Source organism: Rissa tridactyla, chromosome 2 (genome assembly GCF_028500815.1).
Source record: "Rissa tridactyla isolate bRisTri1 chromosome 2, bRisTri1.patW.cur.20221130, whole genome shotgun sequence".
Classification (NCBI taxonomy): Eukaryota; Metazoa; Chordata; class Aves; order Charadriiformes; family Laridae; genus Rissa; species Rissa tridactyla.
Window position 1 is genome coordinate 121,523,744 of NC_071467.1, and position 19,709 is coordinate 121,543,452.

Below are 19,709 nucleotides of genomic sequence, written 5' to 3' on the forward strand. Positions count from 1 at the left end.
GGTGGAAAAACCAGGCGATCACATCCCGGATGCACAAAGGGCTGAGTTACGGTTGCAGGAGCACTCATGTCGCTGGCATTTCCTGATGCCTCAGTGCTCGGCTGCAACACCAGCAGAGGTTTTGCTCTGTGGCATCATTAGTCCCAAACTAAGGAACTAAGGGAACTGGGGGACACAGGAGCGATGGTGGCGAGGCCAAGGGCAGCAGCAGAATGGGTGCTCGGAGGGTGCCCTAGGCCAGGCAGGCAGGGTGCTGGCGCTGCCCCGCTCAGCCTCATCCCCTCGGCAGCTCGTGACCCCATCGCTTACTTCACTGGTGGTTGAATCATAGAATGATTTATGCACTGACTAATATGTATGGTGGGAGTGCATGATGGGTAACGCAGGCCTCGTTGGCTGGGCGTTTGGCACTCGTGGTGGAAATGCATTTACACACTGCTCCAGAGACAAGTAAGAGCTGCAGGGTGTTATTTGGAAGCCAGTGTTACCTTTGTCTGTGCACTGGTGAGGACCCACCTCAAGTGCTGTGTTCAGTTTTGGGCCCCTCACTTACAAGAAAGACATTGAGGTGCTGAAGCGTGTCCAGAGAAGGCCAGTGAAGCTGGTGAGGGGTCTGGAGAACAAGGCTTATGAGGAGCGGCTGAGGGAGCTGGGGTGGTTTAGCCTGGAGAAAAGGAGGCCGAGGGGAGACCTTATCGCTCTCCACAACTACCTGAGAGGAGGTTGTAGGGAGGTGGGGGTCAGTCTCTTCTCCCAAGTAACAAGCGCTAGGAAAGAGCAAATGGCCTCAAGTTGCACCAGGGGGGGTTTAGGATGGCTATTAGGAAAAATTTCTTCACTGAAAGGGTTGTCAAGCATTGGAACAGGCTGCCAAGGGAAGTGATTGAGTCACCATCCCTGGAGGTATTTCAAAGACCTGTAGATGTGGTGCTGAGGAACATTGTTTAGTGGTGGACTTGGCAGGGTTAGGTTAACGGTTGAAGTTGATCTTAAAGGTCTTTTCCAACCTAAATGATTCTATGATAAACTCTTCTACCCACTGCCATGTATGGGCTCTGTGCTGCCTTGGTCACCCCCATGAGATCCCAGGCTTCCAGCCAAAAACCCACCCAGGTCTGTGGGGATTTATTTTCCCTCCTGGCGCCGCAGACACGGATGCAAATCGAAGGCCCTTTATAAATGCAGATTGGCTCTCGCATCTCATATGCCTTGCTAGACACACAGCGAATCACTTGGGATGCACTGGGAAGAGGTAATATGAACCTCACAGCAAATCCATCGGCCCCCAGCATCGATACAAACCGTAGAGCTTTCAAATGTCATGGGGTGAATCCGTCTGGATTTAGACAAGCCCAACAATCTTGCATATTGGGTGGCTTCCGCAGAACTCGGTGGATTTGTTTAGCATAAAAGGGTATTGCTGGGCAGACTTTCTCTGTGGTACAAGGCGGAATTCGGGATCGCATCTACGAAAGCGAGAAAGGGAGACGGGAAGCACCGCCGTGCCCACAACGTCTCCCACGGGTGGGCTTCCTTCCCCCCCACAAGCTGCCAGGCCAAGTCGACTCAATTAATTGTCTTGCAGCAAATCCCCCCTCCCGGGCCGGGGGGGGTGGAAGGGGCGGCCGAGCCTCGACGCCCCTTTCCCGACCCCCCCCACCCCCCCACCCAGGGGAGGGGGGGTGATGGGGGGGGGAGGGCGGCGCTCGGGGGGCGGGCGGGGGGCGGTGCGGGCGGGCGGGCGGGGATCGCGGCGGCGGCGGCGGCGGCGGCGGGGCTGGGGCTGGGGATGGCTTTCGAGGCGCTGGCGGAGGCGGCGGAGCGGTGGTGCGCCCGTACCCCCTTCCAGCTCATCGCCGCCGAGGAGACGGAGCGGCGCATGGACTTCTACGCCGAGCCCGGCGTCTCCTTCTACGTCCTCTGCCCGGAGGCCGCCTGCGGCGACAATTTCGTGAGTGACCCGGGAAGGGGACCCAGGGAGGGCGAGGAGGGGGGGAGCGTGCGTGGGTATCGGTGCGTGTGCACGGAGGGGCGGGCAGCCCCTGTATCGCTTTGGGACACCCACCCCCACACACACCCCTCCGCTGGGGGAGCGCCCGAGGGGGAGCGCCGGCTGGGGGTGGGGAGGAGGACGGGGCCGTGCCCCCGAGGGATGCGGGGATGGAGGGCGGGGGGGGACCGGGCGGGGGGATCTTCCCCAGCGCGCACCACAATCCGCAAAATGGAGTCCGCTGCCGGTGCGGGGCGGCCCCGCGGGCAGGGCTGCGGGCAGGGACCCCCCCCATCCCTCGGCATCCCCCATCACCCCGGCCCGGGGAGGCTGCGGGCTCCGGGGGGGGGTGAGAAAGGAGGAGGGGTGCGAGCCCCCCCTCCTCCCGCCCGGCTCGTCCTGCACCCCGCGGGGGCTGCAGCTGCTGCTTCCCCCGCCGCCCCCCTCCATCCTCCCGGGGTACCGGGGCCGGGGCACGGCGGAGGGACGGGCGGGCTGGCAGGGCTGTCACGGCAAATGGAGAATGGGCAGGAATAAAATGGAGTCAGGATGACAGAAGGGCCGCGCCACCCCCCTTCCGCCCCCTCCCGCCGCGCTCCCGGTCCCGCCGGGGCTGGGGGACCCCCGGGCAGGTGCCGGCTTGTCGCCGCCGCGTCCCCTCCCCGCCCCTCGCGGAGTTCAGCGACAAGTTTGTGCAGAAATGGCACCGGCAAAACAACCCCTGGCTTCGGGATGGGATGGAGGGGTTGTTCCCCTCCCCCCCCACACACACCCCACCCAGCCCTCCCGGTGGTGAGCAGAAGTGCAAAAAGAGTTACCAAAAAGCAGCACCTCGCCACGAGGTTTGTAACCGGCAAAGCTCCAGTTAATCACTGGAAAGAAAAAAATGAAAGAATTTTATTTTATTTAAAAAAAAAAATAGCTCCTAGCACAGACTATTGTTGTAGGAATGTTGTTGGTCCTTCCCTTCCCGGAGCGACTTTCATCCCTCAACCTGCTTGACAAACGTTCCTTAATTCCCTTTCCAACAGGTAAGTGCAGAACGAACCCACGTGACAGATGGGTTCGTGGAAACAAGGGCACTGAAGTGACTTCTCCAAGACCACAAATCTCAGCGAGCAGGACACTTATTTATCGTGCCGGGCAGATGGTCGTGCTGAATTATGGAAGAAGTTATCTGGAGTTTAGTTGCGCGTCTGTCCAGGGATACGGGAGACCTCCCGCAATCCCAGCTGTGGGAGTGGAGCATCTCTGGGTGTGGACTCTCCTGGTCCATGGTGGGACTAGCCCTGCACACCCATCTCCCCAGCATGTCTTCCTTAACAGCGTGCCAAACCCCGGTGCTCACTCCCTTCTAGAGATGCCCGTGCCCAGAAAGGGCCATGCCTGCTGGACTGTTAAGCAGGGATATGTATGAATCCAATTCCAGGACTCAGTTAAAGTTGTTATTGGATGCTAACGATATCGGAAATTGCAAAGAAAGCTCATTACTTTTTTTAGACATGTGTCGTTTCCTTATATGCTGCTCAATAATTGAACAAACTCTCTCAAAACAAAATCTAGCCACCTTCAAGAAAAGAAAGCTTAAGCAGTTTCAGACCCTATTCCCCTGCATCCATCAGTGGCCAATTTTTGTAGGTTTGCAACCACATTTTCCCCTTCTTTTTTTTTTTGGCAAATATTTTCATTCCAGGGTTGCTGTGGGAAGGACTCCCCACCCAAAGCCGCCAGTAGTAAAACTGAGCAAAAGGGCTGACTGCTGTCGAATGCAGAACGTAAACAGTGGAAAACTAGAGGCAGTGTTTTCTTCTGTCTTTTTTGGGGGGATAATTAGTTGAGGCACTTTTTGTAGTAATAATACTTTTAAGACAGGCAGATAGGTGTCATTCTTAATTCTTTTCCTGTTGAGGGTGTCTCTTTAATGCGATTAAGAGCTACTAATGAGCTGATACACCAGCATCATGTTTTCTGCTCCTAGTGCGCTGTGGGGCTTCATTTCTACTCCCAGCTTGGCTATCTTGGTTTTTTCAGTCATTTTCTTTTTTTTTATGTTCCAGAAGATAAGTTTCCTTTCTATGTGTAATTACAGGCTAAAGTTTTTTTTAAGGAGACTTAATACAAGCCAGGGGCCTGATTCTCATTTGCACTTGAGGCTTGTTGCATGGCTCCGTAACATGATGGAGTGTGAAAGTGAGTAAATATAAACAGCATTCACAGAATTACAGCCGTTTTGCACACTGTGACTCTCATAAAGGAGCCTCGCATTGAATAAGCATCCGGTGCCTGGTGTTCTTGTTCTCTTTCTTTAGATCTTAATTTCATAATAATGTGACTTAAAAAGCTATGTAGAAAGTGCTAGAAAAGTCCACTTGTAAGAAGGAAGTGATGAACATGATGAACTTAAAAGGGAAGAGGAAAAAAAAACATGGAAAGGTTGCCAAGATGCGGTCTGGGGGAGAGTAACTCTGAATTTTGTATAAAATCAGATTCCAGACCACAACAATCATATAATTTTAATTTCCTGAAAAGGTATCTTTGGGCTAGGTTCTTAACACGCTAGGGGTGCAGAAGACCCATCTAGATGCTGCTTGGCATTTTCAGTACCACCTGGACACAGACTCTTTGAATCAGCATTTTAGGTTGCTGAACTACATATAATTCAGCTCCTGAGGCACGTGGTGTTCTCAGAAAATTAATTGGACTTGTGTAGCCGTAACCAACGAGGGTGAGGGTTGCGATGCTATTCCTTACAGTCTGTCATTTGTTTTGTCACAGCGTTATTGCTGGTGTTCAAGGTAACCGATAAAGCAAATAAAAATATGGTGCCACCTTGATGCAAGATTTCCTGTAAAATATTTTAGGGCAGAGTCAGTGAGTCTGAGTATTGTCTGCAAGTGGGATTATCCCCACAAATAAAAGGTTTTGCTGCCATGCCCAACAGGTGGGCTGGTTAGGAGAAGGTGGTCCAGCAAGTGACCCTGTCATCCAGCGACACTGGATCATCTAAAGGCGTGAGGGAAAGCAAGCCCCTCTGAATTGCTTCAGCTCTGTGCTGTGTGTAGATGCTGAACTAAATAATTCAACCATGATCCTAGGTCAGCTGAGGTGGAAATGAGCGGCTGGGTGCTTTTGTAGTGACACAAAGCAGCCGTGAGCAAAACTGGGCAAGCTTGGAAAGCACATACTCAGATGATGAGGTTAATATTTTTCATTGCGCAGCCATGGCTGAGCACTATGGTCCACTGGTTTGCCAGCAGCCCACTTCTCCTGCTGCAAAGAGGTTCTCAGGCATCAGGGATTTTTCCAGGAAAAGCATCTCTGTATGTGCAGCCTCACTGACTGCCCTAACTTTCTAAGCAAGAGCCAAATCCTCAAATTGCATTTGTTTTTATTGTGAGAGGCCAAAATTCCTTTTGCAGGTTCCTCTGGAGATGTGTGAGTCAGTGGTGAGACTCAGTTCCTGCACTGCCTTGGTGCAGAGCTGAACCTCCACAGAGAACTGGAGATGCAGTTGAATTTATAAGTGTTATAACCCTGGTCTTTATTACGGTTAAGGATTTTTCTTGGGGGGGAAGGATGAAATCAAGCCATTTCTGAATGGGATGCATGCACTAATGGCACGTGAGATCTTTCATAGTGCATTTGTTCCTACAGCCAAAGTTTTAAATCTTCTGCAGATGTTGAAATTGTTGGAAGTCTTCCTTGCTTATTGCCTTACGATGCTATGAAAAAAAAGTCTCTTCAAAGGCTCAATGATCAAGTTCCTTGCTTAGGTCTTCCCCGTGTGCTCGATCATTTTATTTTGCGCTACTGCTGACAAATTCACACTGGAGCCTAAAACGTGGTGCATCTTGAAAAGAGATTGTAAAAGCACGATCAAGATGGGGTTAACTTTCCCTGGGGAACGAACTAGCTATTATTTATAAAAGGGCAGGGCCTGATTTTCATTTATGTGGAAGCTCCTGTGTATAGCTCTGCTGGTCAAAAGAAGCCACAATTTAAACAAGAATCAGGATGTTAGCAGTCATAATCGTTTTATACACATAAACAATTACAACAGGTTTAGCACGAGCCGTGAATTGCCCAGCTGCAACATCCAGCTCTTACGCTTGGCGCAAAGATTATAAGTTACTAAACGGTTATTGCTAACTACAAGTATTAAGAAATCGTGGGCCAGGCCTCCAAAATCTTGAGGCTGTTCTTAAAACGTTGTGATTTGAAAGCGTTCGTTTGATTTTTTACAGAGGGTTCATTTGAGTTTACTTCATGTACCTTCTGCCTTTTTAGGCCATAGAAATCACAAAGTGCAGACATTTATTTATTTTTTTTTTTAATAAACAGAAGCTGAGATTTGGTTGTATATTTATAGGGCTACAAGGCCCATGACTCTAAGATGGCATGAAGTATCATGAGACTTGTGGTATGCGCCTTTGAGAGTTGGCAAGACTGTAAAGAACTTATTTTTATTGCCAGACTGGTTAAGAGATGACTCTGGTTATATGGAAAGAGCAGAACCTACTCAGTAAGGCAGGGCTCTTTTCATAACAAAACATTTCACTATGTTTATGCTTGTAAGATGCAACACGCAGCAAAGAAAATGTAGGTCAAGTGAGGTTCATAGCAAGGGAGTTACTGTTTTAGTCTTAAAGGTGCAACTTGGGTGATGTTAAGTAGTGTTTTCTTTCCGTAAGTGTAAAACTGCATCCCTGGCAGGTATTCACCACTGAGCAGGAAGGCAACGTGCAAGCCTTATGTTAGGGATTGAAACATCTGCCTTCCTCACTCTTTCCCTGAACGTTAGTTAAGCTTCAGAGAGACCCTCCTCTTCCCTCGTTTAAGCATAACCGACTGTTTATAGCCCAGTAAAAAGCTGCATGGCGCTTTGGGGAAAAGAGCTGCTGTGCACAAATAGAGGTATAGGAGTCTCGAAACAATTTGGCAGCGTTACGCTTCTCTGCGTAGCAGACTGACGGAGACGGTCCTGTGCACAGTCTTCAAAAAGAAAGGTCTGTAAACGTATGCATTAGCTGGTGCTGCCCTTGTGTGCCAGAAGTGGTGCCTGAGCGCTCCCACCATCGCGCACCAGCTCCATCTTTAACAACCTCGTAGCAGCAGAATAAGCATCAGTTTTGGGAGAGGCTTCACAGAGCCTGGCTGGGGAACCAGCGTCTCCGAAGCAAGAGCAAGACGAGAGGAATATCCCAAATGGGTTTAAACGTGCCTGCCTGGGAAGACATGATTTGGGTCTAGGAGGAGTAATCCTCAAAAGAGGGAGGGAGGCATGGAGCGTCAGGATGTTGTGAGTGCCCAAGTGTCTCTCCTTGGCTCTGCGTCTAACCTGCAGGCATATTTTGCATCTTTTTGTCTGCATTGTCAAGAGAATTACACATCAAGTTCCACCTCCAGGGTCGCATCACGCTTGCACTAATGCCAAGAAGACAAAGAGATGGTTTAGCTCTTCCTGAGGGGCTTCATTGTGGTGGATGATGCAGAAGAGAAAACCCAGGTCTGAGCAGGGCTGATGTCAAATGAAAACACCTTTACTCATAAAATGTACGTGCGTGAGGGGTGCTACCCTTCGTTGCTGGTGCCGTCATGAGGCCTTGTCTCTTCTGGATCGATTTCCCTGCTTTCTCATGCGTCCTGTTAATAAAATCAAGGCTCCTTCTCGGAAGCGTGGCTTCTGAAACAGCCTGCAGTGCCCGTCCCCACTGCAGGCCTGAACTGCAGGAGGCCCAGCATACTTTGGCAGATGTTTACAACACGTCACCTTATAAAATCACGCGGAAAGGCCAGCGTGAATTCCTGTTAATGCCTTTTCTTTCTTGTGTCGCTGTTGGCTTTCAGCACGTGTGGAGCGAAAGCGAGGACTGCTTGCCTTTCCTGCAGCTCGCGCAGGATTACATCTCCTCCTGTGGGAAAAAGACACTCCATGAAATATTGGAAAAAGTCTTCAAATCCTTCAGACCCGTAAGTGCCTCTTTTTTACTTCCAAACATTGACAGTTACCTGGGACGTTTAATAGGATAGCGCTGGGTGGAGCAAGGTGGTTTTTCTTCCACGGGGACTTACATCTCCAGTCAGCTGCCTGGTGTTCGCACATAAGCTGCTATCAGGCGGTTGGAAATTGTTTCTTGGAAGCCAGCTGCCTTTTTATTTCCAGCCCTGGGTTCGAGAGGATGAGATTCCCGGGCAGGGTGGGAGGCCAACTGGTGCGGCAGCCGGCGGCAGCGGCTCCCCAGCTGCGCGGGGGCTCCCGTCCTGCTGATGCAGCGCTGACTCCGAGGAATGGGATGCGAGTCAGCGCTGCGGGACTCTGTGGCAGAGTTATTTCCTGGCACCGAAACTGGGGAGTTTTGCAGGGATCCGAGGAGCGAGAGTAAACCTCTGGGAAGCTGGAGAAGAGTGGTTTGTTTTATTTTAGGGTTGGCATTTTTCTTCCCCAAGTGGTCCAGCTTTTGCTGCTAGGGTGGTTGCCACTTGGTATTTTCAAATGCCAGTTTGGTCACTGCTTGAGACGAGGTTGGAGCAGAAGCTTGGTTTTGTGGGGAGGAGGCTCGTATTTTTCTGTTTTGCTGCTACTCAGCTTTCTCTGTCCTTGTTTAACACTAAGATTTGGGTCAAAGCCTGGGTTGCGTCAGGGGGAGGTGACTTAGGCTGGCCGTTGTCCTTCATTTTTGCCAAATCCCTTTGCACAGCCTCTCCTTTTGAGTGCCTGGGGTTGGGTAAGGGGCTGGTGCAAAGCAGAGTGGAGGTTCGTTGCCAGAACCATGGTGTCCGTGGGAAAGCTGACCGATGGACGTTTTTATACTTAACTGAAAATATAGGTGGTTTTCCCTCCTCTGTTTTTCTGGCCAACTAGTGGAGAAGACTGAAAATGTATCCCAAGTATTTAGAGCGAAAGGGAGGGCTTGGAGCTCCCATATGAAAACACCAGCCCTCCCTGTGTTACACCCTTGCGTTGCCTTGCCGCGGACCGCTGCAGCTGGTCGACATGAAAGAGCATCGTTTTAAAGAATTCTTTGAGAGACTGGAAATAAATAGAACAGATGCACACTTTTCTTAGAAAGGACTGGAAATCTGATCCGTCGGTACAGCTGCTTGTAATTGTGAAAACGTACAAAAATATAAATATGTTTCCCAGAAGAATATTCGGCTCTTGGATCTTCATAGCTGTTTTCTCCCGCTCAGAAAAGCTGTGTCTTTGAGAAAAAACTTCCATTGGCTTAACTAAAGAGGACTTCAAAAAGACTTAATTAAATTGGTAGAGATAGCTTATTTCATTTAAACCACATTTATTTCAGCATAGCTTAAGTTGCCGAGAAACTGGCTTCAGTTAAACCAAGTTGCACTACTCCTCAGAATAAAAAGGTTCAAAGCAAGGGGAACCAATGTACTCATTTGGTCTGGGCCCTTCATTAATACATCACGTATCACCCCGTGATTCCTACCACTGAGCACATAAATCGTGGTTGAGCTGGAGCGTGTCTTTTCTAAAAGACACCCAGTCTTGATGTAAAGTCTTCAGGTGACTAAAAGGATACAACACTACCGGGCATTTTTTCTTCTCATCATCATTAGTTACGCTCCCGTGAAGAACTCTTATTTACAATCTGCATTTTTCTAGCTTTTGCTTCCTAGCTGTTGAATTTCATTATGCATTTGTCTGCTGAAGAACGGTGTCCTCGATTATCAGAGGCCTCTTGCAGACAGTATTCAAGTACCTCTTCATTTTCTCTTGGATATACCACAAAGATTTAAGTTTCTCAGATTCTCCTTTGACCTAGTGTTGAGAGATTTGCATCAATGTAACAAAACTGAGTTTATCGTTTGAGGGATGGCTGTGTGTAGACGAGTCTAATAGGGAATGTGTTGACGTTTTCCCCTTATTGTGATTATTAAAAATAGCACATGCGTGGTAGGATAGATTTTTAAAAGTGGAGGGTGTTACAATAGATGTATGGAAACAGTTATTTTACACCCTCAGGCCTTTGCCAGAACAAAGCCACTTTTCGTCAGTATGGGGAAGTTATTTCCTTGGCATTACTTTGCACTGTTCCCCATCTGTTTTCTGCTGGACCTCTTTTGCTAATGAAACCACCTTGCTGTGAGCGTGGAGGTAACCGTGCATTTGCAGGGCATTGCTTCTCTGCTATCCCAACCAAGTCGGCTGTCGGAGACCGGTCTGGCAAATTTCAGTTTGGAAAACGGCAGTTTAGGAAAAACTGGTGCTGAAGGTCATACCGGGCTCTTCTGAAGTGTCTGATGGTCCTGGCTACTCGGTCTGAGATACTGAGTTGTTTTTTAGCGTGTGCTTGGTAAGCACCTTCTGATCTGAAAGTCTTTTTCATTTCAGTGTTTCCAGCCGGACATCGGAGATTATTAGACAGTTTTGAAAGTCCTTATTGGGGTCCTTTGAAGGGAAATGTTTAGGAGGAGACAACGGTGGTGCATCTGCAGCTCTCCATGCCCTTGTGCACAGCACGAGCACCTGCCCTCCCTTAACTGAAGGCTCCCAGACCAATTTTTGCCCAGTAGCTCACATCCTTGATCCACACATTTGTGATAACAGCCCAGCTGTGTCTCCGCAGGCTTACCCTGGGGCTGCGGCATGGGAAGGGACTGGCTGCTCAAGCTGCCCAATATTTCAGAGGCGGTGAGGGCAGGGATGCCCAGCAATTAGCATCCTTCTCAGTGAGAGACAGAGATTTCCCTCCGCTCGCTGCTCTTCCTTGGGCACAGGAGGCAATGAGGGTGGTCTGGGGGCTCCTCACCAGCCGTCACTGCTCTCAGGCATCTCTCTCTTATGTTTTATGGGCGCAAACACAGTCCCAGGGCAGGATATTTATTTAGATGGGGGTCTTTAAAAGTGTTGGTTAACCTGCAACAGCTAAACTGCGCCTCTGAATCCTGCTGTAGACAAGGTCAAGCTGTTTCTTTCATGGAGGTGTTGGGGGGCATTGTTGTCTCTGCCCATTACTGCCCTCCTGGCTCAATCTCCACAAAACTCTGTGATTTGCCTTATTATCCACTTACTCAGGGAGCATCCAAAAGTACGAGACATCACACAGGTACATGAACTGATGTCAATAGCACTGGGCTCAAATGCCACTATTTACCCCAGAGCACCCCAGCTCCTCCGACACCCTTGTCTTTCTGGTGCCAGAGGTGTCCATGCTGGTGTCCCTCACAGCGGGACTCGACAGAACCGCATTATCTCCAGTGTAGCATCATGTGGACTGCTAAAGCTACGTCTTGCACTTGGTTTATTTTTCAGTGTGCTTGTATGTCAGCTTTTGGTAGGGGGCAATGCCACTCTGCTTTCGTGACTTAAAACCTGCTAGGTTATTTGTATAAAACCAGGGCTTAACTTTGAAAGAGTTAAGAAAGAAAGGCAAATAAAAAAATAAAAATTGCCTGAGGGACATCACACTAGCTGTCAGAGTTTGCAGAGAACTAAAACACAAGTCGTACAATTCAGCAGCAAATTCCAGGGCTCCCACATTGAGCCTAAAAAGCCAACAGCTGAACTGGGGAGTCTGCAGTGTAAAAGCCATTTATCCCATATTCATTGAATTCATACATGTCCCAGTTTACCTCCAGGTGGTTAGTTTGGCCAGCCATAATAAATAGATGTAGTTGAGGCGATGCCGCTGCTGGTTGTTGTCCTCCCTCCTTCTTCACCACCCTCCTGTCCTCCTCCTCCCCACGTGCCCACCAGTTTTGTTCCCCTTGGCTGTTTGGTTGGTGGATCAGCTCTCACTTTCTACTCTGCTTTCCTGTTTTACCTCTTTCCTCCTTGTTTTTGCTATTAAAGTCCTTTCAAGTCTGCCACATAGCTGGTACTTTAATATACGAAGTAGATAGGGACTAGAAGCAGAAACTAGTGTGTTTGAAAGAAGACAAAGTGGGAGTCGGTCTAGGGTCAACTTAACGCCACCTTCATCGTCTTATTTTGTCCTTATCTCTCCTCTCCAAAGCACTGTCCTTCTGCTTTGACCCAATGTTTGTAGCGCACCGTGCACTTTGTACCCGGTCCTCCCTCCTCGGGGTCAAGGTGTGGACTGATTTGTCACTGCAGTCCAGAAAGCAGTAAGGGGTTAATGACGGTGAGGGACCGTAGCCTTCTGGGAAGTGATGAGATGTGACCCCTAAAAGCAGGACCTGCATAGTTGAGGTCCTCGCTGCCTTGGAAGATCCTAAAGTGTCCATAACAAAACTGCTTCTCTCTTGGAGGAACATCCCATTCCATCCCATCCCATCCCATCCCATCCCATCCCATCCCATCCCATCCCATCCCATCCCATCCCACCCCATCCCCATCCTTCCTATGCTCCATAAAACTGATAACTTCAGCGGCATCACTCTTTAATTGACACTGCGCAAGGGAGAGGAGAGCTGGGATTCCCAAGGGCGAAGGGAGAAGGGATGTGTGAAAAGCAGGACGTGCTCCCCATCCTTCAGGATCACGCGTGTCTTCGGTGTCTGTTGTGTTTTCTGTGCTAATTTTGCATGGGAGAGGCTTACAGTATCCCGTGAAATGAAGACTCGTGGCTCATTTCCCTGCAAATCAAGGAGGAATTATAACCAGAGCTGGTCCAAAAAAACGTGATCAAAGGTCTTTCTGCCAAGTGATATAAGCAGAGCGGTACAACGCTCACATTTAACTTGAATACATTGAGTCAGTTTAGCAAAAATAATACTGTTGGAAAAGAAAGTCTAGAGGCCTTGCTTTTGCATTTTAAAAACTGAGTATTTTAATTTTAGCTTCAACATGAAACAAAACCCCCGCATCCTGAAAATGAACCAAGTAGTTTCACGTTCAGTTAAGCATTTGATTTGAAAAATATGTACGCATTGGAGTATTTATTCTTTGTTCTCAGAAAACAAGAATGTTTTGAGCTTGGGGTCTCTCTGTAAGTATTTTTAAAATGCGAAGGAGGGGGTTTAGTCAGCAAATTCTCCTTTCATTTCCCTGCCGAAGAAATCCTGCAACTAAAAAGCTGGTTTTCTCCCGGTGGCAGTGAGGAATATAAGCTTTATAGGACCCAGAGACTAATTCTGTGCATTGTCTTTGTAATCTCTGAATAATTTTGAATGTTGATCACAGACTGAATTAGTTTAGGTCCTTAAAAATCTGCCTCGTCACAGCCTTCTCATCTTCGTGCTACCACCTAGTGAGTGTCACTCTCCTCCCGATTTTTCTGGGTTTTGCCTCTTTTGAGAGCTAACAGCTGCATCACCCTCCGTACAGGGTGTTGCAGGCATCTGTGCTGCTCTTCCAGCCCTGGCAAGCTAAATACACGGTATTCCCAGTAATGCCTAGCGTGTGATTTTTTTCCTTTGTGGATATTAATAGCTGCTAGTGTAGGATTCTAATATGAGATTTCCACAACAGATGCGCTATTTTGACTGTTATTTGGTTTATCTGTCTTCCTGACTTCTGTTGGCTTGGCAACCTTTTGGAGAGGGGAAAAGTTCAAACATCGCTGTTTGCTCCTTTTTGCCTGTAGCAAACGAGTGCTGCCGCAGTGATCGGAGCCGTCAGGTGGAGGCATCCAGACATTGTCCAAGGAAGATGGGCTGGCCGTTCTTCACGAGCCCAAATCTAATTAGCAGAAACCTAAAGGAGCTTGGGCAATTTTCAGTTGAATTCGCAGTATTTCTCGCTGCGAGGGCTTCACACGGCGTGCAAGGCTTAGTCTGGTGTGCTGGAGTGAAAGGTTCGAGAGAAACACTTAACATGGTGAGATCTTTAGGTTTTTAGGGACTTCTTGCCTACTCCATACTAGCCAGTTCTGCATGAGGATGCGTTCTTCTTTGGCTTTTGTAGGGTTGCCAAGCGCAATCTTAAACCAAGATAACTACTGCTACAGTATTATCATGGTTCTTTCTGAAGTTAAACCACTGCCAAGTCTAAACACTCAGTAATTCATGATATGACCTCAGGGAAGAACGCAAAGCTTTTTTGCGAGCGCTTTGCTTTGGTTTTATTTATCTTCCAGTCTCCGAGCACTTAATTTGGTGTGAAGATGCGTGTTCAAAGCTTTCTCTATCACAGGAGGGAGAGAAAGAGAGTTGAGATTGTTATGCAATACTGTTATTGCAGGATTTGAGGTTTTCAAGGAGTGGCACCTAGGTGGTATGTGAAGATTTGCAGCGAAGCTGCACAAGTGGGTAATTCGCTATTACACAGTATTTTCTCTTTTTTGTAGTTACTTGGGCTTCCAGATGTCGATGATGATGCATTTGAAGAATATAACGCAGATGTGGAAGAAGAGGAACCAGAAGCCGATCACCAACAGATGGGTGTCAGTCAGCAGTGATTTTCTGACAAGCTAAAAAAATTCGGAAGCTTTTGGTACCAGGTGGGGTCAGGTGGTCCCACGTTAGCCTGTTCGGATTAGCACATCACATGGGGATATCTGGCTCCCAGGAGAAAAGTTTTACAAAACGGTTTTAAAAAAAAAATTAATAATAATAATCTGTGATGAGCTTTGCTAAGAAGTGACCTGAATTTTGCTCCTGCTTCAATGGGTTTTCTATGGAGTTGTCTTGGTAGCATTCTGCCGTTATCAGTCTAGAAGTAGTTTTGTCGCTGACTTGTCTCTTCGATTTGTGTTCGAGAGTAGCGTTCGCTGACATGAATGTAGAGTACCGAGAATGTAGGAAGCGTGTGGTGAGAGTGCCAAGTCCTCACCGGTGACCTTTCTGAGGAAACCAGCGCAGACAGCAAACGCGACCTGCGCTTTTCTTTTTAGTTCAACAGCTACGGTTTTTGACAGAGTACCAAACTTGGAGAGATTTCTCCCGAAAAACACTAGTTTAATAGTGGTCGGTACTGCAGAAGTGCACACGAAGGCTTAACAAATATCAAGGGAAATCCAGGGGATATTGGTGTCAGATGTATTAATGTCATTTTACTGACACCTGAATTTACAAGTGCTGGGAATAATTAGTATCACATCAGTACGTGTTATAACCAACCCTGGTACTCTGACATCATTTGATCCAAAGCCAAATGCTGCATTCGTACGAATCAGTTAAAAAGTAGCCATTGTCTATCCCACTTCTGCATGACAACCAATTTTAAGCTTCGCTGTTTTTAATACACTGCTAAATTATTCCTCAAACCTTGCGGCATCGTGAAATAAAGTGCAGCTTAACTTTGAAGCCATAAGGGTATAAACCGGCACCTGGCTCTTAAAATTATGCTGGACCTGTTCCTCTACCTGGGCCTTTGAACCAATCCAGGCATTTACACCTCATTGGAGGGGAGCTAAAATACGACTGCTTTGGCTGATATAACAACTAGTGAGGTTTTACGTAGCTGGGGACTTGCTCCCCAGAGGGGTTTGGTGGGGTCTTGGTATAAAGGAGAAGACCCCTCGTATTTTATACCTATTTTGCATAGTTTTAAGTGACTCGGATGAGTGCCAGACTGTGGAGATGCAAGGTCTCTTTATTTACTTGCCTTTTGTACTGAAAATGTAAGAAGCAAAGGGATTCTATTGTTACACAGCTGTTTTCCACAACTGAGCAAAATGTTTCTAAATTTACTCCTTTTTTTCCAATTTTTTTAAAATCGTGAAATGAAGGTCACATGCTTCAAAAGCCCTTTTTTATGGAATTAGCTTTGTAAAACCAAAAAGCGAGCGAAGAGCAAATGCTTGGACAACTCCCAGAAACACCTCGCACCATTTTGAAAACCCTGTTGTTAGCGACATCTCCTTTACAATAGATTTTTTAAAGACTTTTTTTTTTAAAGGTTACCTAAGAGAGCAAGTTTTTGTGGTGGTTTACATTTCTGATGATGGCTTGAGAGATGCATACCACTTGATTCTTCCAATTTGGGGCAAAGGCCTTCCATAACTGGAAGGTGTGTGGTACCTGAGTATGCACAGAAGTGTCTGCAACACTGTAAAAGTCGGAATTTAAGAATATTAAAAATAAAAAAAAAAAGGGAGGGGGAGGGAAGACAAACAGAGCTTAATGAAACTTTGTACATTCTTTCGGCATGCAGGCGTAAACATGGTAGTCGCAGCACATTTTCTATGGACTAGTGACGTGAGAACTGTGGCAGTTCATTGTATAACACTGTACAGCAGCAATAGGCTTTTTGCTTACTAAAATAAAGTGCAAGACCAGTGGTTTCCATCCCTGCTCTAAGTCCCTAAGTTTTTCTTTCCTCTCCAGCTAAAACAGACGCCATAACCTTAAACAGCCTTGCTTCAGGAGAACCATCCTCTTCCTAGCGTCCAATCCTTGGGTTGCGGCTCACACAAGTAGATCTTTTGGGGGCTGACTTTCCTCTGCCGTAACGTAATGCAACGAGACGTAATTTGCAAGCTGGAGGCACAAAGTCAGGTTTGCTGAGCCACTTGCACCCGTTTTGTGTGGGGTTGGGCGCGCTGTGGCTGCACGGACGGGTGCCGGCACAGCAGAGGGGAGGGTGCAGGGGTGGACACGGGTGGTAGCCGAGGACCCGCAGCAGAAGGTGCCCGTGGCGGAGGTGCGGACGCAATCTGAACTGCCCTAAGTGCTGTGAAGGATTGGCTCCACGAGGCTCGACGGAGAACTGGGCTCTGGGCAGCAGCGGGATAGACAGGAATTCCCGAAATGAGAAAAAACTGTAAGATCCAGCGCTTGTAATTGCATACGGGAGGTTGTAGTCTGTAACTGTGCTCTGCTGCCTTTCCCTGCCGGTTGACGGAATTGTTAATGAGCGGTTGAGCATTCATATGGTTGCAAGCAAACTTGACGCTGTAAATTATGTAGATATATTATTTTCTGTATCCACTATCTCGCTTTTTTTTCGGAATGCCGTATGCCATTTGGGTGACTTCCACAGCAAGACTGCAAGTGCTGGACAGCTGGGGGGGCCCTTCTGCAGCCCTCACCCCTGCGAAATTCCTGCTGAAGTTGGCAAGAGTTTGTTGAAACGGGACCTGCAGGACCGGGCGGGCGCTCCAGGGGACATGGGAGGCTTGGTCCTGCAGAGAGCTGAGCGCTCCTGTCCCCTCTCACTTCGCTGGGAGACGAATGTGTTGAGCCCTGCTGCTGCTGAACTGAAGCATGACCAGGCAGCACTGAGGATAAACTGGAATTTTATACGTAGAAAATTTGCTTTACCTGTGTATTAAATGTGAATGAGCATTAATATAGAATGTATTTTATCAAAAAAAAAAAAAAAAGATTGCTTACTTTTACCAAATACATTTCTGTATGACCGTGTTACTTGTTCCATACTTACCAAACGATGCAAGAGATGCAGCACTGGTTTACTTGTATTACAAAGTATTTTTATATTTTATTTGTATTTTATTTTTCCCTCACGCCCACCACATAGTGAGGTTAGTAGCCATTCAATGATTAACCAGGGGTAGCATGACCCAGTGGTTAGGCTGCCAGACTGAGATAACAAGACTCGCAACCACATGCATAAATGGTTGCAAGCCTGGGGACGCAGTGAGAAAACGTGGGTTCAGAGCTCTGCCATTGCCTTGCCCTGAGCTTCGGGTGGATCTCAGTGGCTGGGAATTCAAGGCAAGCCTCCAGTTACGCATCCAGGCCTCCATGAACTTCAGTGGGAGCAGGGTAGGGTAACTCCTTTGACAGTCCCACCTTAAGCCTTTTGTAAAAAGGGGCCATTAGTATTATTTGCCCACCAGTGTATAAAGTGCTTTTAGATCTGTGGGTGGTAAGAGGTCTGCATTGTCATCGCCTGTCCTCGAAGCAAAGCATTAGTGAAAGGACAGAGAAGAGTCTCCCTTCTCCTCCCTCGCACTTCTCTCACAGGCATTTCATGCTCTAGCTAAATATAAATATACCAGAGCAGAGCCTTTTGCAGAACTGGCGTTTCTGAATACGAGTTGCATGAATGCAGGGAGCGGAGTGCTGCTTGGAGGATGGGAAATACATGGGGATTCCAGAAATGTAACGAATGGTTTGGTTAGCAGGGGCAAGAGTGAGAAAGGCCCCTTGCAGAGAGGTGCTGGGATTTCTGAGACGGCCCAAACCGGCCTGCCGTGGGTCTGCTTGTTGAACCACTGCAGTTTCAAAAAAAAGCTGCTCTGAACATTCCTGGGGCCTTGAGCTCGGTTGTGTTTTTCTGTTAGCGTCCTGGCTGATGAATGCAGGTTGAGAGAGGAAGGGATGAAGAAAAAGCAAACTAAAAAGCCTTCTCCTCCTCTCTTCTCCAACATTGTTATTTATGATAGCATGTGAGTAGGTAGGAACAGCAGTCAGGGAGCACAAAGCTGCTTTATTAGGTGCACAGTAACATCTCTTAAAAGGACTTGCTCATGAGCGAAAAAATTGGCAAGCTGTTTCCTCAAAAAAATGGGGGCAATATCACACCCCTGACCTGAACCCTACCAGACTTCTCCAGCTCTGCCTCCTGCCCTGGTCTGGGTTGTTTTCCAGGTGGTTTCCCTCTGGGCGTAGTGCTGTGCCTTTGAAAGTTGTGTGCTTGTAAGAATGTCACTTTGATGGACATAGCCAGAGTTAGTTTTCCTGCGCCGGTGACCTGCATGCTGGCTGCTGCGCCTTGGCGCTGTGTCCCCGGCGAGGTGTGCTGCATGAGATGGTGGCTGGGGGCAGCGGGGAACAGCTTCTGCCACAGCATTGCTTAGAAGGTGACTGCCCTTTCCCTCTCTGGAAGGTGTGGCACGGGACGGTGACAGCAGAAGTGATTGCAATGACTTTATGGACATTGCTTTGGAAAGCTGCCACACAGGACAGATTCTCAGCCTCTTTCAGCATGTTTCCTGATCTTTCACTGGGATCCAGGGCTGAAGTCCATGGCTACGTTACTCACAGACAGCTTTAGCTGTGGCAGGAGGCAAGGTTACCGGTTCATCCATCCTTACCTTGTGTCCATCCATGACCTCTGCCCACGTCCGTCTTTCCCTCATGTCCATCCTTAACCTGTGTCCACCCATACCCTGTGTCCAACCTTCCCTCGTTTCCATCCTTACCACTCTGTTCTCAGAAATTCCTGCTCTCAGAAGAAGGGAAGCAGAGGAACAGGGAGAGAAACACCTCTTGCCTCCTACAGCTTGTGGCATCTGTGGGAGACACAGTTCAGAACAGTGTGTTTTATGGAGCCACACTGTCCTTCTCACAGGGGGACAAAGTGGCAAGGGAGATGTGTTACCCTCTGAGGACTCGTGTGAGAGGACCACCCTCTGAGCGGTCCATGACAGACCGGGGTTATGCAGAAGAGAGCAGTCATTTTAGGTGCCAAACCCAAGATCTTTTCATGGGGAGCAATGTCTAACTAAGCCAGTCTCTGAAAATCATGACCCATTGAGGCTTTCCAGGCTGGGCATCCAGAAAATGAGACCCCTCTGACTGCCGGTTGCTGGGGAGCCCAGCCCAGCCTCCAGGTCTCTTTCTCAGTGCTGGCTGGTTTCAGGTTGGCCACAGGACATGGGAAACTGGGAAGGATTCCTTCATGGGCTCTAGCTGGATGCCTCTGACTGTAAATTTCTGAGCAGAGGGAAATGCTTTCTTTTATCTGAGAGAAGGATCTGCGGAGACCTTATAGCGGCCTTCCAGTACCTAAAGGGGGCCTACAGGGGAGATGGGGAGGGACTCTTTAGCAGGCAATGTAGTGATAGGACAAGGGGTAACGGTTTTAAACTGAAAGAGGGTAGATTTAGATTGGATATCAGGAGGAAATTCTTTCCTGTGAGGGTGGTGAGGCACTGGAACA

At 48.2% G+C, this 19,709-nt stretch overlaps 1 protein-coding gene across 2 annotated transcripts; it reads left to right on the forward strand.

The window, feature by feature from the left end:
- Positions 1 to 1,776: 1,776 nt before the first annotated feature.
- MTURN (maturin, neural progenitor differentiation regulator homolog) lies at positions 1,777 to 18,466 on the forward strand. 2 transcript variants are annotated; one of them, XM_054193026.1, is made up of 4 exons: positions 1,777 to 1,951; positions 7,838 to 7,960; positions 14,206 to 14,358; positions 16,187 to 18,466. In XM_054193026.1, exons 1-3 carry the CDS (start codon positions 1,790 to 1,792, stop codon positions 14,314 to 14,316), a joined length of 396 nt encoding a protein of 131 aa, XP_054049001.1. In that variant the 5' UTR covers positions 1,777 to 1,789; the 3' UTR covers positions 14,317 to 14,358; positions 16,187 to 18,466. The 2 variants fall into 2 exon arrangements, with proteins under 2 accessions (XP_054049001.1, XP_054049000.1); XM_054193025.1 differs by having other exon boundaries at positions 14,206 to 18,466.
- The last annotated feature ends 1,243 nt before the right edge of the window (positions 18,467 to 19,709 follow it).